The sequence below is a fragment of the Rhinolophus sinicus genome, linkage group LG12 (assembly GCF_036562045.2).
Source record: "Rhinolophus sinicus isolate RSC01 linkage group LG12, ASM3656204v1, whole genome shotgun sequence".
Taxonomy (NCBI): domain Eukaryota; kingdom Metazoa; phylum Chordata; class Mammalia; order Chiroptera; family Rhinolophidae; genus Rhinolophus; species Rhinolophus sinicus.
In genome coordinates this window covers 55,038,067-55,064,854 of record NC_133761.1, presented here as the reverse complement: position 1 = coordinate 55,064,854, position 26,788 = coordinate 55,038,067, and the positions used below count along the sequence as shown (strand labels likewise).

The 26,788-nt window shown below is 42.8% G+C and overlaps 1 protein-coding gene across 1 annotated transcript; it reads right to left on the bottom strand.

Annotated features, from left to right (window-relative positions):
• Window positions 1-1,363: 1,363 nt before the first annotated feature.
• On the bottom strand, window positions 1,364-26,788 carry LBR (lamin B receptor). The gene is made up of 14 exons (XM_019730926.2): window positions 26,632-26,788; window positions 20,669-20,847; window positions 18,824-19,039; window positions 16,509-16,589; window positions 15,993-16,185; window positions 14,759-14,955; window positions 12,901-12,955; window positions 10,631-10,822; window positions 9,817-9,920; window positions 8,792-8,917; window positions 6,129-6,297; window positions 4,245-4,325; window positions 4,024-4,146; window positions 1,364-3,284 (listed from the first exon to the last, which is right to left on the bottom strand). The coding sequence occupies exons 2-14, from the start codon at window positions 20,831-20,833 to the stop codon at window positions 3,124-3,126; spliced, it is 1,863 nt and encodes a 620-aa protein (XP_019586485.2). The 5' UTR covers window positions 20,834-20,847; window positions 26,632-26,788; the 3' UTR covers window positions 1,364-3,123.

Sequence of the window (26,788 nt, the reverse complement as noted above, 5' to 3'; positions counted from 1 at the left end):
GGTGATTTCTGCGGTTATGGACAGGTCTTGGGAAGCTTTCCCAGCTGCTCTGAGTAAACACAAAACACGACCCTGCTGGGCCGCCTGCAGAATCTGAGACAGAGGAGGGTCTTCCCTTAAAGTCTTATTCCGACCTCAGATCTTCTCTTCCCACCGAAAAGCCTATCCTGAGAATTCAGCAAACTGGATCAATACGAACAGGTCTTCGTGTAGGTAGAATTTTTATTATTGAGCACTCTGTTGAGCACTAATAAGAATTTCTGTATAATCCTCACACCACCTATGTACGAGGTGGTATACCAGTCAGATTTTGGACATGAGGAAGCCGGTCTCAGAGGTTTCAGGGACTTGCCAAGCTCCCATTGCTGAGGGGGAGCAGAGCCAGGAGTTAAAGCCGCATTCATTGGCGCTTTTCCTGGGCACTGGGTCCACTGGCAGAAAAAACACCCCTGTGCATATAAATGAAGCCCAGCAATCCATTTTCTCCCGTAGTAAGAGGGGCGGAGAGGGTGAGATTATATCCAGAACCAGATTCTGTGACAGCTGTGAGCAAAATATTAACATCTTCTTATTTTTATGTCTAGGAAATTGTAGTGTCTGAAAGTGAGATAAAAAAACCATACATGAGGAGTCTAATTACACACAGTGCTGTGGAAAAGCATTGGAAAGACATAGTCCGTCATTCAGGAATCAGTAAGAAAATGATCAAGTATAGGATTTTAACAAAAGGTACAAGGTGGCCCAACTCATTTGCTAAAATAGTTTTAGGAATTATACGTGATTTGCTAAGCTAGTCCATGATTTATGGAAACTACCAATACACAAAGCCTTTTCTCCAAACAGTACAAAAATCATAACCAAGATATTTCAATGTGTTTAACCTACTTGGTGTGGGTGCATATTCTGACACCCGCCTTTTGCAATGCAGTCACACTGGGAAGAGATGGAGACGTGAAGTGTCTGAGCTCATCTCACTGACACAAGTGCGTCTCACACGTAGTCCTTCAAATATACGTGGATGCTCTTGTGATGAACAAATTCGTTGGAAAGTATTAATGAATCTCTGATAGTTTTGACCATTTCTCTGTTTTCTCAAACAGCAAATACTAAACATATGACTATTGTCTTGGAAGTGGAACCCTCCACCTACCCCTTCAAGCTCCCACTTTCTGAGAGCCTATATAGAAACAGCAGTTGGTCCCATTTGCCGTTTGGGTCCCCTGTGGTCCAGGAAGGTCCCAAACAAATGATCCTAGGAAAACACGGGAGTGAGTGGGGATGGTCAGCTAAGGGCTACGGACTCCTGTTTCAATCCCGATGATCCCCGAGTTACACGCAAAAAAATAAAGAGGCTCCAAAGTGATCACAGGAACATCCAGTCCACTTTATTTCCAACTCAGAACTTCATTACAAAACTTGTCAAATAAACGTGTCAAGAACAAATTGCAGCACTGTGCTAGTAACAGGCTCCTTTCCCATCACCAGGGCAAGAGTGAAGGTCCTCGTCCCGCCCCGAGCTCCCGTCGTGCACCTTAGTGTCCTGGGCTAGACACCAAGAAAGTGCTGTCCTGGACTGTTTCTGGCACCAAGAGAAACACGTAACAAAACCCTGCTTGCGTACACAGTACTGACGGCACTGACAGCGTCACAGGAGCAGTGTGTGAGACGACCCGACACAGAATGCGAGGGCAAACCAGCTGCATGAGCACATTGAGGTGAGCTAAACTGCAAGCTCTTCACACTGCAGTTGCCGAATGAACACTGCGTTATCTAAATGGCTCACATACAAAATGTATAATTAAAATCCCACCAGGTCCACTGTATTTATTAGATTCCTCTATGCTACAGATACTGAGGCCGGTGCATTGCGTGAGTTTCCTTCCCATCAGCACAATGAATGAGACTATATCAACTTAACTAGAACTTAATAGCGAAAGCTACCTTATTCACATCTATTAAACTAAAGAGAGAAATTATTTTAAACTATTCCCTTAAATTGTTTTTAAAGACTTCTAAAGATGAACACATTACACCCCTTTACAGGCAGTAGAGTTCTGTAAATATGAAGGATATACAAAATACAGTATAAACTGCATGAGCTAAACAGTAGCAAAAACACGGTTTAATTAAAAAAGTCAAAAACATATAAAAATATCCGGAAATGGCAAATTTCCACCACCAGTGTGTGTAAAAATGTTTAAATAGTGATGTTACTCCAAAAATATATATTTATTCTATTTTTTTCTATTTGCACAGTTTATAAAGGCAAACAAACACCTGCAATTGAGGTAGAAAAGCCAAATTCGCAAACTTTGGATTAAGAAAAATACCCCTATATCTTAATAGCATCTTTTACACAATATTAAATGAATTCTAATTGTTTCAAAAATTTTAATTCACATGAGTTACTTTACAAAACTTAATTTAAAATACTGCAAATGTTTTTGTTAAAAAGATACTTAGTCCTGACAATTATTCCACATTCAAAATACTGTACAGAAAAATCTGAAGTCACCATATATTACATAAAAGCTATGTATTTACATTTTCAAACATAGTTTTGGAAGTTTAGATTAAGCAAAATACTAATGGTTTCCCCTTAAACAGTGCTTAACTAATCTTTCAACCTTCTTCACATATAGCATTTAATATAAATCTGGTTCTTATTTTCAAATCACATTAACTGGTAAATGATTTAATATAAAGGGAAATGAATGAAAATTCTATTCTAAATACAATCAGACATATATGTACTTTAAATGCGTTTTCATTTAAGAACCAACTGACAACAAAAAGATCGAAATTTGAAAAATAATCCAAACCTACACACATCAATAGTAGTCTTCTCAGTGCGTTTAACAGACTTTCTGTTTGCAGATTTTTAAGGATTGAAAATTTCCTATTAGAATGGAAAAGTCTTAACACTTTTATGTATATTTTTCCTTATGTTAATGTTATGATTTAATCAAAAGACTGCTGGACTCTATCCTGACTCAAAAAGAAAAAGCTCAAAGATCCTCACAGTGCAAAGGAAGAAGGTTCGTTTTTAGATTTTTTTTTCTCTTGGTTTTGCAAATGGAAGGCAGAAGTGCAGGAGCACTTAAGAATCAGGCTAGCCCAGAATCAGTAAACGTATGGGAAGATGCGGTAGGGCACACGCTGACAGTACTTTTCCCAAGCCACTCCGTATTTCCTCTTACACTGGCGCTCATCACGGGCTTCTCGGTGGGCAAGCAGCACGGTGAAGTAGATCACGTAGAAATAAGGCAGAATGTGATTAAAACCTGTAGAGAACAATAGTAAATGGTATTTGGTATTTTTATTATCACTACTACACAATATGAATTTTTCCTGCTTTTCCCCACGTCCTCTAAATGAACCATGAGATAACTTCATTTTCCTCAATGGGGAAAACAAGTAAACCTGCTCCTAAAATCCCCCGGGTGTGTGGGAAAGGCAGTCTCCGAATTAACAGCTAATCAAAGAAGTGTGATTAATCCATCCTAACCCATCATGATCAGAACATTTGTCCCCATACTTAGAGCAAATCTCCCCATTTCCTCCCCTGCTCGGGGAGGAACGAACAGCTGCCACCCACCACCGCAGGGCAGGCCGGGCCACAGCTGGCACCTCTGAGGCTGGAACAAAACACAACTGTCTCCTTAAGAACCAGAGAGTTTCAGGATGTATGTACACTGAGTCATGAAGAAACAGTTTAATCCATTCCTGTATCTTCTGCTTAGAAAAAAAGCTATCAGGCACAGTTTAAAACTTCACATCTGCTTTGAGAAGTTTCGAGTAAAACTTCAGGCTCCGTGAGTGCCTACCTGCCCTCGGAAGCCAGAGGAGGAGGTGCTACAAGAACAGGGCACCAGAGCGGGAGGAGCATCTGCCACGGGCAACCCCGCCCTCAGTCAGGGGGACACCCATTCACAGGGTGTCCCAACGCTGTCCCAACAGAGGACACACACCCTGTGGGCAGCTGGGGAAAGAGTCAGATTAGCAGTCCTCATCAACGCTTACCACAGGGGAGGGACCATGCCAGGGCCATGATGAGATCACCCAGGTAATTGGGGTGTCGAACAAAGCCCCACCATCCAGAAACTAGAAGATTTTTTCCTGTTGAAGTATGGATGGTTTTTAAATCTATATAAAAATAAAAAACATTTGTAACGATCTCCAAACAATAGAGACATAAAATCTTCATGCAATATAAATATTGTAAATATAAAACCAGTACTTACGTGCAAGCTTTGGATCAGTGGGATTTTTCCGGAATGCATTTTTCTGAGCATTTGCACATCGGAAGATTACATATCCACAAACTGTAATTTTTTTAAAAATTTCATATGTTAACAATTTGGATACCATCTAATTTTGAAAAGCATCTGTGATTTCACTTAGAAATTCTTTCAGAGCTCCAAGGAAATGTCCAATGTGGAGAACAGTTTCTTAAGAACAATTCAAAACCCTTTCAATGTCAGAAAGTCAGAAGACTATCCTGAAATCCCACCACTTTCATCACCTACCTGGGGAATACCTTGAAAGCAAAACTAACAGGCAGAGTGACATCTATGAATAAAATCAGACACAGCCTAGGTTGTGTCCACAATAAATCCAGCGCTAGAGTTCAGTATAAAGAAGGCTGTCGGGTACCTCCTGTTAGTTGTGACACCTACTGGCCGTAACATGAACACTTTATATTTAAAACTATAGCTCAGACTCAGTACTAGAATATCTTACACATACACATACGCTGAAACCCATGAAAGCCGACAAGTTGGTAGCTTTATTTCAAATTTCAAAATGTCAAAGTTAATATGCCCTGACATATCACTGACTATTTATTATACTGTCCTCAATAAAGTAGTAAGAAATAATTCTACTCCCTATTATTACCTTAACTAAATTGTACATGTACTGTCTACAATCTCACAGGCATGGCCGACATGGGTAACCAAACCAGTGAAATCTTAATTTTAAACAGCGGCTTGAATTTCTCCTACCACCAGACACTAATCAGTGTAGACAAAATTGCTAATTTTCCCTCCCCTCCCTCTGGTAGAGATGTTTAATGAACAGTGTATGAAAGCAAAGCCATCCTAAAGCTAACTACCCCACGATCGCCAGGGAAGGGCCTTAGCTGCAGCCAAGCTGCACTCCTCACTCTTTCCCAGACACGTCTCCCACTTCCCCACCACCCACCCTCAGTTGGCCCCTGCCTGACTTAACTATCTCTCCACCCCATTTTTACCCACTACCATTCAGATCAAACACATCCTCCAATAGCTGACACTGATATTCCCGAGAGAAGTTCTATCTTCCATGCCCATATTTGGCCTCAGTCCCACTCACATGCTCCTTCCCACACCTGAGCAGTGCTGAGGGTCATAATTATTTCTGTTGGAATGTAAGCCCTGTGAAGGCAAGACTAATTTCCCATTTTTTAAGGTGCCTGCTACAAAAAGCAAGCACTCAATAGGAAAAAATGAATCACTGCTAAAACAATTTAAAATTATTTTATTAATTCAATTTATTAAATTTAAAAGCAAATGGGTTGTTTAAAAATTATCTCTTTAGAACAAAATGATGGTTGCCAGATGGAAGGAGGGTTTAGGGGGCCAGGTGAAAAAGGTAAAGGGATTAGGAAGTAAAAATTGGCAGTTATAAAATAGTCATGGGGATGTACAAAGTACAACACAGGGAATATAGTCAGTAGTATTGTTTAACAACTATTTATGTGCCGTGCGCTGGAGGGTGGAGTATTAGACTTATTGGGGTGATCACGTCATGAGGTATATAAATGTCTAACCACTATGCTGTACACCAGAAACTAATATACTATTGAATGTCAACTGTAATTACAAAAATGTTTTTTAATGTTAAAAAAATAAAAACTAAAAAAAAACAAAAATTATCTCTTTAGAGAACTACTAAAGAACCTAAGTCAGTATGAAGCATCCATTCTCTTTGCAAGATGCAAAAATCTTATCACTCATCCATCACAAATTCTTCAAGGATGAGCTAATTATGGCCATTTAAAGGGCATATTATAAACACGTAACTACCAGAGCACGACAGACTTAGAACATAATATTTAATACACGGAGACTGAAATTCATACTCACGTTTCAGAGCAATAATTAGACAAGCCACTGGCCAAGACACTTCGTTTGGATGATGGAGTAAATAAAAGGCTTGGAAGCTGTAAGTGAATGGAACCCACACTAAGTCTCCGAAAGCCAGCATGAACCCAAATCCGTCGTGGGTAATATCCATGGTTGTCAACACTGCTTCCTATAAGGACATAGAGATGGGAGAGAAGTTTAACAATGTTTGGGAGAGAAACTTTCTGTGTTTTTTATGAAGTATTCAAACAAAGTACTAGCTTACAGTCAAATTTATAAGGGGCTATGGGACGGTACACCAGCCAAACGCTTTTTTAAAGTGGGGAAGGGAATGTGGTTCCCCCAGCATGTGTATCACACCAAGTCATTCTGCCACTTGATCTCCTGTCCCTCTACCCTCCCACTCGGTGAGGAGATAATAGACCCCAAGACGCCTCTGAGCCTCCAGGCCTTTACCCAGGCCGTTCCCTCTGCCTGGAACACCCTTCCCAACCTCAGCTTTGGCCTCCCCTGAGCTGCCTTCCTTTACCCTCCCCATGGGCCGAGGTACTGTGAGTACACTACCACCGGCTTGCAGGCTACAGCACATGCATGACTGTACAGGAACTCTCTCCCCACTAGACTAGGAGGTAAAAAAAACAAAAACGGACCGTGTCTTCTCACCTTTGCACCCGAGCACGCGGCACACTGCTTGTCTGCCGTGGAGTAAGTGTTCAAAATATGTTTGCTGAAGGAATAATAAGATCACCAACTGCCTCTGTTTCTATTCCACATGCACCAATGTAATTTCTGGTCACTGACTTTTCTGGTAGATTTTCCACACCAGACAAGAAGCTACCTGGCAACGTGGTACACTGCCGGCCTGCTTCACTTCTCATTAAACTAATAAAAGGGAGCGCACTCTCATGAGGCTTCGGTTAGCATTAGCAGCGGCCAGATCACCTCCGGACCTGGGTACCTGCAGGCCGGACTCGGGGATGTGGAGACGCCAGGGTCAGAACTCAGAAGGCCCAGCCTCAGGGTCTCTAGCCTGCCTCTAACTTCAGGACAGGCATTGCCCGTTTGATTCCAGACCACAAGAGAGCACAGAGAGCAATAGAGAGAGTCATGCAAATGTTTCAGTTTCCCAGTGTGTATCAAAGTTACATTTACACTACCTTGTAGTCTCTTCAATGCAATAGTATTATGTCTAAAAAACACAATGTATATACCTTACTTTAAAAATACCCTATGGCTAAAAAATGCTAACCATCCTCTGAGCCTTCAGGGAGTTGTAAAGAGTTGTAATCTTTTTGCTAGTGGAGGGTGTTGCCTTCAATGTGTAAACCATGCAACATCTATGAAGCATAATAAAATAAGGTCTGCCTATACACACCACTGATGCAGAAAAATGAGCAAGTATAAATTCTGTTGTAGAATCAGTGTTCTAGGTTTAAGAAAAAAGAGTGATACCTCCAATCCCCTTTCTCCCCCACAAAGAAAGCAAAATGGCCATGCATGGAACAGAAGAAAAACAGATCTCACAAACTCTGGGCCCTTGGGTTCACACTCTAGTAGTCGAGTGCCTCTTCTGTTTTTTTCAGATGTACAAAACAATGCACTAGTTAGACATTTACACCCCTCACAAAGTGACACCCCCTCCCCCGATCTCCTACCCTCTGCCATCGCATGTAGCTGTTACAATTCCATTGACTCGATTCCCTACGCTGTCCTGCACATCCCGTGACTGTATCTAGTGGGTGAGTGCCTATCCTCATGCACGTAGGATTTCCTGGTCCAAAACAGAGTAAAGGCGCTAAAAACATGGGTGCAGATGAAAAAGCTGGTGCAGTGGTAACAACAAAGGCTAGTGGGCGTAGGCAGGGCGGAAGGGGACCAGGTGTAAACAGCTGGTGCCAGGGCCCCCTGGAGCCTCAGAGAGGCTCAGGTGAAGGGTTATGTGTATTTAAGTTACTACCAGGGGTGCCAAAAAAATGTACACACGTGACTTGTATTCATCTTTTATTATCGGTATATATTGAGCATTACAATTTTAATCCAGTTGTTTCCTTTCTTAAAATGTGTAAACATTTTTTTTTTGGCACCCTCTGTATTCTCAGCTTCTTAAGGCATGGCACCTTCAAATATAGAAGCATTTCTGTCAACCAACCTAATATGAAACTTACTAAGCACCTACCCAGCAGCGTTGCAGATGCTAAAGAAAAACATGAAATCAAGTCCGTTCCTCGAGAAACTTACAAACTGAAAAATAACCTCCCCATTCTAATCCGCTACCCCCGGGGCTTTGTGCAAAACTGCCTTAAGAGCTTGGCCTTCAAGACACAAACATTTTCTATTAATTTACAGAAGACAATGTTTAGCTAAATGTCTAAAATACCGTGTTTCCCCGCAAATAAGACCTAACCGGAAAATAAGCCCCAGCATGATATTTCAGGATGACATCCCCTGAACCCTGAACATAAGCCCTAATGCGTCTTTTGGAGCAAAAATTAATGTAAGACCCAGTCTTACTTTTGGGGAAATACGGTATATGAATTCCTAAGCCACTTAAAAAGTCATTTATTCTCCTCACTGTGTGAAAGAAGCCGCAGCTCCAAGAGGGCAGGTCACCCACCCGCATTCAAAGCCCTGACTCCAAGGCCTCTGCTCATAGAATGAATTACCTCGTTCCAGAGAGCGTCCACCACGTATAAGAGCTGGAAACTGTTAACCAAAATCATTGCCAAGGACGGAGTTGCACGATCCTGTAACTTCATCTCGGTCAAAAGCATCACCAAGTTAACAACCACCTGAAATAAAAGGGGCAAGAAGAGTCTCGAAGCATGTCTGCAGAGCTCCTCAGCAAGTACAGAGGGGAAGACGGTAACTTCCCAGTTGAGACACCTGCAGACGCCACCTTACCAAGAATAAGATGCATCACATCATGAACCCCTTCCCAGGATGCACTGAAAGGGTGTTGTTTCGGTGGAATTCTCACCAAAAATGCACCACTCACTCCAAGCATGAGAAAACACTGAACTAACTCAAATTAAAGGATCCGCTTAAACTGAGCAGTACCCTTCCAGGGTCTTGAGGGACAAGGAAAGAGTAAGCAGCTGCTCCAGACCAGAGGAGACTAAAACAAAATCCCAACAAAATGCACTGTGGGACCTACAGAGGATCCTGGAACAGAGCAAGGCTGACAGTGGAAAAATTGGTGAAAATTCAAATAAGGTCCGTGGATTCAGTTAGTAACTCTGGAACGGTGTTCATTTGCTGTTCCTGATCATTACACAGAGGTTCTATTGGAGAAGTGGGGTGCGGGACTTAAGGAAGGTAGCTCTATTCTATTTTCACAATTCTCCTACTACGAGTCTGAAGTTAGGCAAACACATTGTTTTTAAAGGGAGAGGAAAATACATTTTTCTTCCATGAATTTACCTACATTGACACTTTCCTATATAAGCAGACACGGATATAATCAAAATAAACAAACTCTTTTGAGGTTTAATAACCTGTAACAGGGCCTCTTAACCCTCTGGACGATATTTATAGTAAGAAAATATTTTAAGTAGACAGATTTAGGGAAAGCTATAATTATTCCTAAAAATATACCACCCACAGCTTACTTTAAAGTTGTCTACAATTCTTTCTAAATCCAAGACTAATTTGTATTCCTGAACTGTAATAAAAAAAAAAAAAGACATACCCATCCGATCAATCCGGGGCGCAGTTCACAAAAGTATTTCAGATCAAAAGAACCAATCCGAGGATTTAATTCACGGCCAATGAAGAAATCATAGATGGCATTTCCTGAGAAGGGAAAAGTTCGTATGCAAACAGAGCTTTCTGGCAAAGCTCTATTTCAAACCCAGTTATGAGACTAAAAACACACTGCTGGCTACTATCCAGGATCTCAATTCAGTTGCCTACAGGAGCCTGGCAAACAGATGCGGTGACGAGAGGTAAGAAGGACCAGTGAGGACGGAGGCAGCTGGGACGCTGGCCCCTTCCAGAAGCATCCATGCCACTACACAGGCATGGGGGCCTGTGGGGCCAGATTCCGGATTTTAAGGGAACTAGAGGTTTTTTTAAGTGTAGACTCACAGTTTTTTAAAACAAGCAATTTTATTTTTTTAATGTTTAAATACTTTAGGTCAGAATCAACCAATTTGAAATCTCTTTGATTTTTTTTTAAAGAATGTTTACTATTTGGAACAAAAAATAATACTTGTTTTCAATTATGCTGCTACTAACATTACTAAAATGTTACTACACGTAAGATACTAAAATGTCTGTCATCAAATGACTAAAACAAGAGAAACAAATAGGAAAAAGTCAAATATAGTTTTTCTTTTACATTTTTTCTTTAAATTTTTTCTTCATCTTTTTATTTGTTCTTGTTTCTCTTCATCTGTCATAAACTGAAGATAGAAAAGCAACGTATGCAAGCCTAGAAGTGGCTGGGCGGGGTGGGAGGGGCTGGGGGAGACATTCTTGACACGTATTCCAACACTGCTCACCAGAGCTGGCCGGCGACAGTTCATCCCAGGGCGCTCGCAAAGCCCGCACGTAGAGATAAACACTCAAGAGCACAGAAAAAACAATGGCTGCCAGTGCCAACTGAAGGAAATGATTGTACACATAATGGAGTGTTACACCCCTGAAGACAGATGCTCCAATGACGGCAGACGTCAGGAGAAAAGCATAGAATCCTTTGGGGAAGAAAAAAAAAATTGTTAACCCAGGGTTCACATGAGATTTATCCCACTATAAAATAACACAATGTTATTTTTTAAAGTCTTAATTTCATCATTCAGGCTAAATAAACAGAAATACATGAACAAGCAAGGCCCCTAAGGGGTAATCTTCAATATAGGTGCCATAACTCACATATAATTTTTCAACTATTTTAACATACATAAGTTATCCTTTTTCATTGTGAACAGTCATTATGTCCTTTTAATTAAGAGAAAGCTGAAAAGATGTGCATAGAACTTCACTGTTAAAAAGCTTAAAAGAACCTCAAATTTCACATAATCAAAAGTGGTTATCCCTAATTATTTAAATCCACCATTTTCCACATACCGGGTTTATTCCAAAGAGTAAATTTAACACTTTAAACTTTTTGTTTAACTTTTTAAAACATTCATTTAACTCCCATAAAAGTTATGAGTATTAAAGGAAAAGAATGGTAGATAAAGCACTTTCTCCCTCTCTAGCCTACGTGGATTAAAAAGAATCATTCAAAATGTCTTAGTAATCTGCATTTACAATGGTAAAATCTCATGAGGAGAGAGCTCGTAATACTAGAGACCATAGAACCAGATAAGGCAGTTTAAAAAGATCAAGCAACTACTCCAGCCATGGCCCACTCACTCCAACAGTGCCAGGTCCCGGTACAGAGCTCAGTCTCTGAGCATGACGCACCCTCAAAGGGAAGCGAAAGCAGAAACCAAGACCACCTGGAAAAAACGTAAATCAATACCCTAGAGAGAACCCCACAAAACATGAGTATCAACAGACTCCAAGGCAAAAGGGGAAGCCCCTTCTCCACCTCTTGCATCACTGAATACAAGGCACATGAGAGAGAGCGGATGTCAGCGATTCTAAACCTGGCTCCAGCAGCATGGAATTTGGGGAAAGTAAACAAATTATCTGACAATAGTGACAAATAAGTGTTAAGCGTCCACCATGGGTCAGGCACTGAGCCAGGTTGGATGCTTTACATGGTTGGCACAGAAGACAGAAGGGCTTCCCTTTGAGAACCCAGTACAGTGAGTTCAAATAGAGAAGATGCTAGGTAAGTCACCAAAAAAAGTACCCAAAGTTAGACAGGTAAGTGATAGGATAAAAGGGGATCAAGAATTAAAATTTATAATGTAATACCCAAGAAAAGGAAAACAGCCTAGACAACCTAGTTAAAAAACAAAATCAGTTAAGGATAACTACACTTTACACATATTTCTTAAAAGCTAATTGTACTTTATCAGTCTTTGCATGCTAAAGTTGGACTAATCCTCTTACTTAGCACACACTCCTATCAAGAGTGCCCAGATCAAGAGAGGCAACGTCTGCCCACTTCTCACGATACCTGGCGAGATGGACGTCATCCACTCAGTGCTGACATATGAATGTGCGCCCCCTACCGGCCACTCACTTTCCTGGCACCAACTGCACCACAATGAGCACAAACCAAGCCCTCACCCACGAAACCCGCTTCTAGTGGGGAGACTCCAATGAGCACTAATGTCAGGAAGGCATAACTGTCACAGAGAAAAATAAGAGGGTAAGGGAGAGAAAGGGACGTGAAGGCTTCTCTGAGCACAGACATGACGGACGAGGCAGCTGCTATTAGGCCACTTGGGAAGAAAGTTTTCCCGCAAAAGTGTTGAGAATATATACACAAGACAGCCTGAAGGCAGATGGCTGGAGCAACGTGAGCCAGGGCCAGGCGGCTCCCCAACAAGTCAATCAGTGTAGGACGTGCTAGGCCATGGGAATGACTCGGATGATAAAACATACAGACAAGTTGATTTCAGTTAGTGATAAATGTTACTAAGAAAATGGGTAATGGGACAGAGTGACTGAGGGGTGATGTTAGTTTCCGTGGCATAATTTTCACATGCTGGTGCAGGTATGAACAGTTTATCTGTATCCCCTTCAGACTACTGAGAGATAATGTACTATTTACTACTCAGGTGTAATCAGCTTTGACAGTCTAAAAAGTACAACACTCAAAGGTTTTGAGCTATCAAGTCATCAATTTGAGTCTTTAAAAAAAAAAAATCACCATTTAATCTATACTTGAGTCTTCTTCCATCAGTAAGAGGTGTTCCTTCCACAACCTTAAAAGAAAAAAAATTTTTTAATTGAAAGGATTTAAAAGCACAACACAAGTGTTATATATATATAATCATATATATTATATATATACAATATCACTTAAATTTCAACATGCCTATAAAGGAGGACCATCTTTTAGTACGGAAATTTAGTAACACGTTTCAAACATCGAATGGAAATCCTTTGGTGAAGAAGCAAAGCCACTTTCAGGAATTTGTCTTAAATACAAATCTAGTGATAACTTCTCAGTGTACACAGACTATCGCAAAAGCCACCCTCCCCCCAACCATCCCATGTGCCACCACAAGACTAAATGGGCTTTAATAATCTCTGTATCTAGTGTATCTCTAGAAAATGTTCAGTACCACGGCTGTCTCACATGGGTGAGGTCCTTTGCCATCGGGCTGTACCCCACTTAGCCGTCTATTCTGGCCCATATGCGGATATGTACTTATATACCGACTTGCTCTGCTGTTTACATATATACGCTCACCCAGTTATTCAGTTGTTTCATGTGATTCTTTTATCTCCAATAAGAGACTGTGAGCACTTCATCACTTCATTCAGCTCACCCACAGGTACTCAAGAAACACACAACTTGAATGCAATGAGTTAAGTCCACTTGCTCAATGGCAGTCACGTTTGAATACCCAAAATAACTATTTACAAATGTTGCAATTCATTTTAAACTGTAAAATACTAATATGGTATCCTTTTCCTTAGGCTAAATTACTTGACCCTTTCATTAAGCTATGAAAGGGAATCCAGGAGAAATGTAATACCTTTTGAGATCACAGGATTAGCAAAAACCCCACATGCTAATTTCAAATGATCCTTATCTATTAAAGGTACCTCACAGATACTGTGTTGGGTTTCAGTTTGTGACTATATATATATTACACATATATATATACACACACATATACGTACACATATATAAAACTTTTAACCATCGAAAGTGGCTTTTCTTAATAAATATGATCTACTTTGAACAAGCCTTACCTAAGTTAATCTGAATTTGTGATTTTTCACTGTAGGGCTGTACATCAAAAGGCCTGAAGGGCCACGCCACACAGACGCTCACTAGAGCCCACATGCTGCGGTGAGATTCCCCAGCACTTAGTCTGCAGCTCTCCCCTCCTGTCATTGGCATTCGCCACTCCTGCTAAAACTAACCCTCTGGTTACAGACAGTAGGTAAACTTGCAAAGCCCCAAGAATAAGATCTCTAGATGAATTATTTATTGCTTAGGGAATCTCATGTTTCTTTAAATATAGCCAGTATTCTACTGAAAGAAGAAAAAACTACACTTAGCAATGAGGAGAAATTTTAAAGATAATGTGTAAGTTTGAAAGGAACATAAAATGTTCCTGATAACACATTTCTGAAAGAGATGAGAATTAAAAACTCACTATACTTAAAAAAATAAAAGATCCAAACTAAAGTCCACTGAGCTTAGTAGCTTACAAATGATTGCTTTAAATGCTACACCTGAAATGACATACACTGAGGGGGAATTGCTTTTTCCAGCAACCTTTACCATTAGCCAGGCTATTTTGCAAAATAGCTTATTCTTTTCTACTTGGCTTGGAGAATTACACAAGAAAACTCAATCGGATTTTTAAAGTTCCACTTGATAAGCAAGTGTTATAGGATACAAGAGTAAAAAGGGTTAACTAAGTAACTCTGGGTAGTTATGACCAAGGACAGCTTTTAATCTTAAAACTACTGCAAATTTCTTTATATAAACATGGAGAGAGGGGAGGAAAACTTTACAGTACTCAGCCCTGCTAACAAAAACTTACCTTCCCAATTGGCAGTAAGTAGAACAGAGCCTGGACAAAGAACCAGAGGATATAGACGCCAAACACTCTGGTTTCCCACAATTCATGCAAAGCTGGCAAAGGAGGCGGGAAATTCAGAAGACTGGGATCTTTCTGTTTACACATCAACAGCAACAGGAAGAGGAAGACAGGCAGGCCAAGCATGATGAGAAACACACCTGCAGATAATTGGTGAACACTCAAGGCTCAATTTTCAATCCAGTCCCCCCCACCCCACCCCCCGTCGCCAAGAATCATTTTTTAAGGTCAGAACTCAAGTCTGACTAGCTGTTTGAAACCAATTTCTAATGTACCATCAAAAAGTCCTAATCTCTACCTGTCATGTCCAGTGGGCTAGCAGTCATAGCCGCTAAAGTAGGAAACAGTAGATGTCCAGCCCTGAACAGCTAAAGTCCACCTTGGAAACCAAATGCTAGAAGTTAAAATCCAATCACTAGGGGAGCAAACATGTTGAAACTCCAGCAAATGAAAGATCAGAACATGTAAAAATTATCAGCTTAATCTTAAAAAAACAAAAAAACTATATCCCTAAGTTTCTGACAATTAAAATAGCATCACGTTCACATAACATGTTAACAGATTTTCAGTGATGCCGGATGCCATCTTTAACAGGCCAGCTAGCCAATGGTTAGAGCTTCCAAAATGCAAAGCCATTAAGCCCCGCAGGAGTTAGCCAAGAAGTACTCTCCTTTACTAGTTCATAAATCTCCCCAGTACCACTCACTTAACTCCAAGCCTCTGGACACTTCCAATCTTTGACTCATATAAGCAACCTGTCTAGCAGGTAGGTAGTCACCATATTATGGCCGCAGCTCTTCCCACTGCTCCGAAGCCAGGCCCTGTCACCTCAGGTCTGATGATTAGCAGACTTCCTGTCCCTTATCGTCCACCATCCTTCCGGTGTACAACTCTGACATTAACCTTCCTTTTATCACACCTTTGCACTTCTTTGCTCAAAACCTATTACCAAACTGCTAAGAGTTTTATTTATAGCCACACTGGCACCCTTTCTACTCTGTGATCATCCTCAAAAATTCTCCCACCTCAGGCCTTTGCACCTACTGCTGCTCCTCATGGAAGGTTCTTCCCGAGACCCCCCTGGCTCATAACATGGCCGGCTTCAGAATTCTGCAGAGAATCGCACGTCCTGCTCACACACCCCACCTGCCCTCCCTAAGCCTGGTCTGTCGCCTACCAGGTACTCCTCCAAATTCTAAGTCCTTCTTCTGTGCAGCTGTCACTTCAAAGCTTCTCAGCGACGGAGGTCCTTTTGTAACAATTTTTTCTTCCTTAGCATCTATTTCTTTTAATTTGGTCTCCTCTCTTCTTGGACGAAGGGTATACTGTGTAGATACATAACTACTTTCTTCTGACAAATGGAATTTTTCCTGGTTAAAAAGTAAAAAGTATTAAGTGTCTGTAGTCAATAATTATCATCAATGCTACCATGTTAACTAATTCAGCATCTTCATATAGCCATAGACGAATAAGAATAAATCTATTAAGTTATATGCAGTCTTAATTTAAGGAAATTAAATTTTAGAAAAGAAATCACTTGAAACCTATGTAACTTTACTAACCATTATCACCCCAATAAACTTTATTTAAAAAAAAAGACTGTAAGAAATATGGTTTTCAACGTGTTTCCTTAGGGGAAAGTCACTCTAACAAAGAACAAAATGACCCCGGATACAAATGAATGCTGTCATACCTGTATGTTTCTGTGAGGCACGTCGTTCCTCTCTCTGTACTCAGGTTCCCCATTGTATCTGTTGATGCTGTTTCCAAAGGGCTTCCAAGTGGAAGAATATAAAACATGTTAACCGTAAAAATCATAATGTATTAGAAAAGGATATGATGGTAAAACTTTACTATTGTGAAATCAAGCATTAAAACAAACTAAAGATTTTCACAGCTTTAATTCTGAAGAATTCAGTAGACTTTAGTAAAAAGTGAAAAGGAATAAAGTTCACTAGAATTTCCCAGTCTTCAAAAGATTAGATGTTACAGTGTAGATTTCCACATAAGATCTTTCATCTTTTAACCATAATTAGGCTGAATGTTATAATTTCATCATTCAATGACAGATATTCTAATAGCATTTGCTATGAGAGAGAGTAAAAACTGATCAATTAGTTTATTAACAGGTTAAAAAAAAAGAGGAAAGATATTCGCTGCCCAAAATAATCAATAATGGGAAGTTAAGGAATAGTGGGTACTTAGAGAGTACTACTTGTGACATACACTGCCTAGTTTCTGAATTTCATGCTGCCTGGATTTTATTTAACCTTAAATTCCTCTCCCTATGTCCCTTTTCTGGACTCAGTAGCTTCCCTTGAATGATAGCATATATTCTCTTCAAGCAGTAGATGGAATTTCTTATCAGACTGAACAGGAGAAGAGCTTCAGGTGGCAAAAGATTTTTCAGGCAACGCACGGCTAAAATCTGTCACTTTGCTCCTTTATAAGGCACCTACCTCAACAGCACAACTATTTCACTCTGTTTTTTACACGTCCCACATGTAATCTATAACCACAAGTGTAATCCTATAACATGGCTAGTCGGCTGACCCTAAACTGTGCCCTACTACAAATCTGACAGGATACTCACACAGTGAGGCAAATTATTGCAAAAGATACAATTAGCAGTCAACCAGAACAAGGATAATGTGACGTTCAAAGCCACATGCAGCATAAGTAGGGTCTTTCCCACGCAACACACCATCCTCAATTCCACAGTGGGTACACGGTGGGCCCAGGGCTCTACTGGTGAGGCGCAAAGCCAGTGGGTGGCTCTTGGGTCACCAGAACCATAAGGTTACACTGCAAAAATATAACGGTCACTACACGCTAAAAATGAAAATGTAACAGAAAGCACACAGCATCTGTTACTTCATCTGTCACTTGACTGGTAACGAGATCCACTAATAACAGAACGTTCAAACTCACGAGTAATTACCAAAATGCAAGTTAAAACGGTGAGTTGAAAATCTCTGACAATCATATTGGCAAAAAAAATTTATTATAATACTCAGAATGAGATAATGGGCATTCATACACTACTTGAAGCAATTTGGCAACATATATTAAAAGCCTCAAGTCTGCTCTATCCATCTGACCCAGCAGTTCCACTTGTAAGAATTTAGCCTAAGGAATTATCAGATGTTGTATAAGAGTGTTTGTTTATAACAGTGAAAATTTAGAAAGAAAAACAAGTTAAATGTCTATCAAAAAGAAAGCTGACTTTAACGATTATGTTACATCTATATGATTTATGGTAAATCCAAATGATACCACACAACAAAAATGTCGAAAAATGTAACACAAAAGGTTATTCCCACTATTTTAAAATTTAAAACTCTGACTACAAAAATAATCCATTTTCTAAAGTTATTAAAAATCTGTGTGCATTTTTCCACAAAAGAGGTAACAACAAGTGATTATAGTAAAAATTACCTTTATTCTATTCTTTTTACTTAAAAATAATTTCTATTTGGTCTACTATCTAAAATATTCATGTGCAAGGCTCCATACACCCTGATATTCCAAGTTTGAACTTTGAAAGTAATTCCTTTAAAATTATCATCTTCGAATATAGAAACGATCAAGTATAAAGACGCTAAGAGAGCAAGAATATGTTTTTATAACATACACTTATGTCTCATTATTTTATACATTAACTTTTATACACTATGAAAACTTAGTTCAAACTGCAATCTACATCTATTTCATATTTAAACACTGCTTTAAAAAAAAACTATTAAATAGAGAACTCCTATAACTTAGAAATATTCTTTTTCATTGGTATTTAAAAGCATTCTACCTTCCATTCTTCCAAACATTCTTGCTTTTTTGTTTTTATGTACTCTTCCAAAGTCATCACCTTAGACTTGATGTTTCACTGACATTTTAATATTAATTGCAAACAGCATGCGTAACCGTATATATAAAGGTGAAGACTGCGTTCTGGACAGACGAAATAGACGGTATAAAGGATCGCTATTTCCCACAGACACCTACACGTACCAACACCAGTGGAGTCAATTTCACTGCCAACACCTCCTTCCCCATTTCCTTAACCTCAGCCGGGTGCAAAGCTGAGGCAGATCGGCGGGAACTTTTGGGGGGTCGTCCAGGGGAGCGGGAGCGGGAGCGGGAGCGTGACCTTGACCGACTGCCCCGGCGTCTGGACGGAGAACTGGAAGTTGAGCCACTTTTCTTTTGCCTGAAGGAAGTTAAAGGCTAGGGAGGGAGCAGAAGACAAAGAGCTTTACCACAAGTCCTAACACGCAGACAGACCCAAACTAGAAGAGGGTAGCCGAGGTCGTCATCAGCTGAGGCTGATCCCATCCCGGGAAATCCTGGGGTGGGCAAGCCCCCAGATGAGGCCAGCGGGTAATGCTGCAATAATGGCCCATCTCTCGTGAGACAAATGCAACCTTTCCACTCCTAATTCTTCTTGGCAGGAATTGCCATGAAATGACTGCGTCTAAACCAACTACGTAGCTGTACATTTTCCCTTGAACATATACAAGAGTTACTGTTCACATTGAGTACAGCTGAGATGATGTAACAAAAAGAAATACGCACACAAACAATAACAAGAAAACGAGTCCCCCAGTTTCACTCTCAACAAAACACACAGGCAGATCCTGAAAATGAGTACAACTTGGATTACTTAGTGTTGTTTTCACCCGGCCCTCGCCCAGCGTTTCCAGCGCCCGAGATCTGCGGAGGCCAGCATTCCCGAGCCAAATCCCTCCCACTCGCTTTTGTGGGGCCCAGGAGCTAAGAGCCGCTTTCCTGATTTTTGAACTGATTGAAAGCAAAACCAAAAGAAGAATGAGACTTCATGACACATGAGAATTATCTGAAATTCACATTTCAGGGTCCATAAATAAAGTTTTATTGGCACACAGCCATGTCCATTCCCTTCCAGACTGCCTAGAGCTGCTGCCACTGCAGAAAGGACAGGGCTCCTAAAGCCTAAACTATTCACTATCTGTGCCTTTGTTCACAGACTTTGCTGATTCCTGGTCTGGAGAGCACTCCAATGGGGGTCCGGAGGCTATGGGTTCAAGAACTGAGTTACTGATCTGCAACAAGGAACGGAACTGCAAGTAAGTGTGTGGAAATTTTCATAGCATTTTGACAAGGTAAATTTTATATCTGCTGAATCTGATAATAAAAAGATGTCTTTGTACATCTTTTGCTTCATTTGTCTAGTAATTCATTTTTATGATATTTTGCAGAAGTACTGGGACACTGTGGATCAGATATTTTAAAGCCCAGGCCCTCACGAGACAGGTTTGTGGGGCCCTAAACCAGGCTCAAACCTACGTCCCTCTCCTGATTAAATCCTCATGTCTGGGATGAAGCCAAACCCCTCCAGATCTGGCTCCCCCTCCGCTGACCCTCCCTCACCACACCCTTCCAGCACTTGGCTGTCTGTGTCACCCCACACCCCAAGCGTTTGGCATGCTGCCCTCTTCAGAAGCCGCCCCCTCCATCAGCTGAACTGTTTTTCCTATTTGGTCTCGGCACTCAGCTCAGCCTTCCCGAAAACCCAGCGCCCTTCCCAAACCCACGACAAACTCCCATCACAGAATGTATTAAACCATGACCATGACCAGAATGTCTTCCCCGGTAGACTGGGAGCTTCTTAGGAACAGGGCGCTGTGCCTCATTCACTCACATGTGCCCGGAGCCCCCAAATAGTACCTGACCCAAAGGGAGAGTGATGCTGTGTCTCCAAACAGAGCCAGAGCTGATGACTCTGAACATAAAAACCACACTGACAGTTACATCCCGACAGTTACACCCCGCCCGCTGATCACAAACAGAACTCTGGCAAACCAAAGGAGCGCTTACCTTGATATCACTCTCTTTCAGTTCAAGTTCAGTTCCATCTTTGTATTTTACAGTGTAAAGCTGGGATTTGCTGTCATGGCTCAGAATTTCTACTTCATAATAAAGTGAACTCCCAGGCCATCGACCTCTCACCACTTCACCATCGGCAAATTTCCTACTTGGCATTTTTAAAAAGCAATCTGCATGAAAATAAAAAAATGGAGTCAATGCATACACACTTACATGTGTCTTTTTTTATAGACTGAACACTAAAATACAACTTTCCAAAATTTTAACTGGTCAAGATTTTAGTGCCAGAAAGGTCTCTGGAGGAGAAGATGTACAACCCCTATTTTAAAGGTGAGAAATTACAGCTTAAAGATGTTAACTGTTTCGTCCGAAGGCATAAAACCAGACGGCATGAAATGGCAGAGTTAGGACAATACAGAGGTTGTTTTTTCAGCCACGTCCTATTTCATTAGGAATCACTTTATACAGAATGGTTTAGATACTGTGGTACATGTAAGTGATGCTAAGGATTAATTATGACAATGCACCAAATGATTACCTATGTGAAACATTATCACCTACAGTAACCATATTTCTCACTAATCAATAAGGCACAATCTCACAAAGGACGCGTTTTCTGATTTATAAATTTGACTGTAGTCTTACAAAGGCTTTAACAATGTATTTAATGAAACTTAATTTATTTACAATTAATTACAATGTATTTAATGTATTGTAATTTAACATAACAGTGTAATGTAATTAACAAATTACCTTTATTAAAAACAACAAACTGGGAAACTCAGCCATGTCTTATTAACATTACTATAACTTACCAACAGGGAGAAAAAAATTCCAAATTTATAATGAATAGCAAATTTGGGGTTCTTTCATAAAGCTTTCACGTCTTACAGTTACAGTCCCAAATGCCAAGTAACTGCTAACCTCATACCTGTGCTGGCACGGATTTGGCCTTCATTCTGCAGTGGTACCTCGGTGTTTGAACGTAATCCGTTCTGGGAGACCGTTCGAGTTCTGAAACGCTCGAAAACAGCCAACAGCTATAGGCCTCAGGATCTTGCACTCAGCAGAAGCCGCGTGACATGTTCGACTTCCGAGGCGTGTTCGAAAACCGAAGCATTTATTTCCAGGCTTACGGCGTTCGTAAACCGAAATGTTCGTCAATGGAGACGTTCTAAAACCGAGGTACTACTGTACTGATAAGATACAAGTATTTCTCCAGCCGACCATGGTCTCCCAACTGCAGACGTATTTGGGTCTGCTGAGGTACTGGCGGGTGTTTATACCCCATTTAGCACAGATAGCAAAGCCCTTGTATTCCGTGGTAAAAAAGGGGGCCTCATGGGATTGGACAGAGGCTATAAAGCAAGACTTTGTTGCCACAAAACGGGCAGTGCAGCAGGCACAAGTACTACCAGTGGTAGACCCTGGTTGCCCGTTTGAACTTGATGTTCACGTAACCCAAGAGGGCTACGGTTGGGACCTCTGGAAATGCCAAGAGTGTCTCCGGTCGCCAGTGGGATTTTGGTCCCAATTGTGGAAAGGAGCGGAAGTCCGCTACTCACTAATAGAGAAACAGCTGGCTGCTGTGTACGCTGCCCTAGTGGCCACAGAAGCCATCACAGGGACGGCATGGGTATTGGTTCAATCAACCTATCCCGTCCAGGGGTGGGTCCGTACGTGGACCCAGGGACCCAAAACAGGGGTGGCACAGACCACCACACTCGCCAAGTGGGGTGCCTACTTGGAGCAACATAGCACCCTTAGTTCAAGCCCTTTGAGCAACAATGGTTGTTCCATACCCCGTACAACCCACAAGCAGCTGGCATGATTGAACACTACAATGGCTTTTTCAAGCAAGGCCTCCAGGTGTCAAAACACCCTCCCACAATGCGCGACTGGGCCTCGTGTCTATGAGACATCTTGAGAATCCAGAATGAGAGACCACGGAAGGGAGGGCCCGCACCAGTAAAAGCTCTGCTCCATCGAATGGCCGCTCCTATTCAGTTACAGGTTACCACAAGTGACACTGTTAAAGCCAGGCTACGGCAGAAATGGGAACATTTTGCTAACAGCACCCACATGCTTGAAAGCAGGAACGGCAGCAATGGACTTGGCCCTGGCAGGTCAAAAGCCCCCCCGTTGGTGGTTGGGCCTGGGCCTGACAGCCCCATAGAGGGCTGGTTTGACCCATGATTTGCAAGTGACACCAGGGGTGGTGGCCGAGTGGCAACCGCAAGTAACTGTGGTATACGGAGGTCCCGATGCCGGGATGATTTTGCGGGGAACCTATGTGCTCTCGCTATGGCCTATTATGGGATCCCCTGTTCTGTTACATGTTGAAACTACGCAAGGGACCCCAAGCATTGCCATAAAGGTCTGGTAACACAAACCAGGAAAGGTGCCAGTGGCAGCGACCCTCCTTTCCCACAACAAAAAGCTAGCATGTATTTTCCCAGATGGAAGGGATTTGCCATTGTTGGTTCCTATGACTATTTCTTTCTGCTCGTAGGCGCCTATAGGCTGATCCGACACAGGGCTCCTTGCGGAAGAAGCTTGTCATGTAGATTGTGAGGCGAGACCCTGGAGGGGAGTGTGGGGACAGAGTCCCAGAGAGCAGTTTCCAGGCTCTCGGCCTCACGTGGAAAGGTGCTGGCTCAGGTAGTAGATGGCCGTCAGCTGTGATTAGTTGGCCATCAGCTGTAACCAGTTAGCCATTAGCCACTGATACAACTGCCATGGCTACGCTAGGGGGTTGGTTGGTGGGCAGAGAAGTGGAGGGCGGATTGTGCATCGTGTGGAGCCTGCTTCCTGTGTCTCTGAACAGCCACCATCGAGAATAAACTGGTATGAACCCCCTATCCATGGCTCCGTGGGTGTTCCTTTTTGGCCTCACCATATCCTGCGTTCTTGTGCAGGGAGTGGGACCAGAGACCCTCATGACACACTTACATGAGGCCAGTTCGCCATCCATTTTCAAGCATTAGCTGATGGCTGGGTGCTTCTAGCTCTTAGGTAGTAATGCTTCTCCCTCCACGGACCAGCAGATTCACATTTCCACGTGACAAAACCAGGGCCTACCACCGTCTCCAACACCAACTGAGCCAGCTGGGCCCCGTCTAAGAAGCAGGCAGTACGACATAGGCAAGTCTCTCCCTAATTCACCTTCCTCTCACCAACTAAGCAATTCCTGATGTATCTTCTGGGCATATAAACATACATGCCTCCCCGGCTCCTGTCAGAGGCTGATTATACAAGGACAACATTTAAGAACTTTTGGAAACTGGAGTTAAGAAAGGAGAAAGTCACATTACCCCACCCCTCCTGGAAAAAAAAAAAAAAAAAAACTTTCATAACATTTCTTCACTGTTAATCACCTGAGAAAAAAAATTAACAAGCTTCAGTTGTTTAGGAAGAGAGTAGCTAGGTTGGCAGATGAAAGAAAACACAACTAACTTATCTGGTGATTAGAGGATGTCACTCCATTCACACCTGAGGTAAAAGAGACAGCTTTCTTCCTACAGAGATAGTATCACTGGGGTAATGAATGGGTTCGGGCTTGCAGTAGGGGGCAGAGGAGCCCAGCAGCTCTGGACATGAAGTCACACCTGGCTGAGGGCTCACCTGAGGGGCAGTGGGGAAGCAGAGGGCAGGTGGAGGAGGGGCACAAAAAAGGAAGATGACAACAGCAAGCTTTGCCTATTTCAAAATGCAGCCGAGCCTCCATATTCTAAGAAAGGGGAAGGAAATGTGCCCTCCTTCTCTCTTCACTGTGCCCCCTCTCCCTCCCTGGACCCCCTAAAATCAAACCACTGTTCCTGGTACTAGTTTTCCAATAGAGGTCAACCAAGGTTGAAAGAAGGCGATTACATCTTTCTATATGAAGATGTCATTCAAGGTTCAAACTACTCCTTATAAACGGTAAAACACCGTCCCTCAGGACTCAGGGGCTACCTGGATTTTTTAAAAGGCCCTTGAGCAGATGCTGTACCTTTTTGAAATTTTATTTATTGGCATTTTTCTGTGACTAATTAAATATTTTGGGTTAAGCAAATTAAGATATCTAGTGGATATCTGTTAGGTCTCTAAGGTCAATTAAAAAAAACAATTAAGAATGGGACTGGACAGCAATATTTCACATAGTGGTTGGAAAAGAAAAACCCAGGACTCTCACATACAAATGTTCCAAAAGATGAAACCAGCAACATTATATCCACCCCCACTTTGCACAAGATCCAAGGGTCATGTGATTATACGATGCACTCACATCCTAATATAATCTCCTGCAGGAGTGAATTAGCTAGGGCAGGACACGAATGCTTGTCACCGTGCACTCACCCAATACAGTCAAGACACACATGGACAGGATTCCCTTAGAAGAGATGTTTTAGCCAAGTGTGTGAAGAAAATGTGTTTACTGAGCACAATGTCCTCATTTCCCACACACAGTGGAAACAAGGGGACCCTCAGGCTTTTCTCTATTAGGCCACATGCACACTAACTTCAGCGTCCTTTGGCACTGGAATCTTCACGCGGTGGGGCTCCAATGCTACTATTTATCAACACGACAGAACGCTGCTCTTCTCTGCAGATCAGTGTAATACTAAGGGTTTTCTGGTCCTCTTTCCTTCACTCTTCCGAATTAGTCTACGTGTGGCAGGAAAGGGAACGCTGCAGTGAAGTTTGACAGCTTCCCTTCCACACATGAGCCCGAGGCTGGCCTGCGAGGTAAAACGCCAGCAGGAACCCCTGGCCTTGGTCCCTGCCCCTGCTGCAGGATGCAACAGAAATGCCACCTTCCTGCCTGCAGAGGCAGAATGACCTGACTTGTCCCCTAAGAAATACAAACTGAAGATGGTTCCCCTCCTACTCACTCTTTTCGCTCCTCTGAGACAGCTCTCAGAAACAAAACAAACTGTACTCGCTGCCCGGTCTAAATTAGGGCCCCGCTGCTCTTCTGCCGTAGCTCGAGATCACAGCAGTTACTACAAAATGTAATTACTGATTTGTTCGTGTTTGTTTGCAAGGTCTCTGTGGGCTCGGACCCGAAGTGGCGGTCTGGCCGGGCTAGGGCCGGGTCCATGCCTCACACAGCAGGTGAGCAAGCACACTCGCTCGGGGCTGAACCCTTAGACCGTCCAAGCGCTGTCCAGTGTATCTACTGGGTCGTTCTAAGCATCCCAACCTGACTCCCTACCAGACCGTGCAATAGTTTTGACGAAGCTCCTGAAACCAGGCAATTTGCGATCAAGTGCTTACTAAGTGCCCCCTTCAGACTGCTGCATTTTTTAAAAGCCTTAAAAGGGTGAAAAAAGAGAATCGAGCTTGAGCGGTAGCACACCAACCTAACGATCAGTTTTTGGGGTGTGCGGAAACAACCCGCGAGGGAATGCAACACATGCAAACGAGCAATCAATCCTAGCCCGCCCTGGAAAGTCACCAAAGCGAGACGGCCACGACCCTCCAGGCCAGTGACAACCAGCGCGAATTAGTCAACTTTGCAACCCCACTTCCCCGTCCGCCAGGCTGCCGCGCCTTTCCTACTTCCCCAAGGGCAGGACCCGCCAAACCACCCAGTTATCTGTCAAAGGAGCTCGGTGCGGGCCTGGGAGAGCTGGTGCTGCAGGGCGGGGACAAAGAGGCCGGGAGGGTCACCGATGCACAAATCCTCCCCAGCCGACATCACTTTACACCGACGCGGCGCGTCCAAAATGGAGGGAAACGTCCCCAATTTAAAACCGGCAGCTCAATTTCCGCAGCTAGCCGGGCGGAGAGCTGTTCGAGCCCCGCCAGCCGCGGCCCGGACCGACCCGGAGGAGAGGAGGGCGAGGCCGCGGCGCCAGACCCTGCGCCCAGAGACCCCGGCCCATCCGCTGCGCCCGCCCCGGGGATCCTCCCCAGCCCGCCCGTCGGAGGCCGGGACGCGGGGACCGGGACGCGGGTGGGGCACTCACCAGCGCCGAGCTCCGGCGGGGACACAAACGACTCCGGGAGACTCGCGGAGGAGCAACTCAGAGGCGGTTCCGCGCGCGCGACGCTACCCCGCCGCGCACTCGCGCCCCGCGATCCCGCGGCCCGGGCGCGCGCCTCCGGCCCCCGTCCCTCCTCGCC

What these genes read in the sequence shown, in the direction of transcription:
- LBR (XM_019730926.2), bottom strand. Translation starts at nt 20,833, where the DNA reads ATGCCAAGTAGGAAATTTGCCGATGGTGAAGTGGTGAGAGGTCGATGG. An exon ending in ACTTACTGCCAATTGGGAAG is followed by an intron (nt 12,956 to 14,758) that starts GTAAGTTTTTGT and finishes TTTTCTTTTAAG; the next exon opens with GTTGTGGAAGGAACACCTCT. An exon ending in CACTGATCCAAAGCTTGCAC is followed by an intron (nt 4,147 to 4,244) that starts GTAAGTACTGGT and finishes ATTTTTATATAG; the next exon opens with ATTTAAAAACCATCCATACT.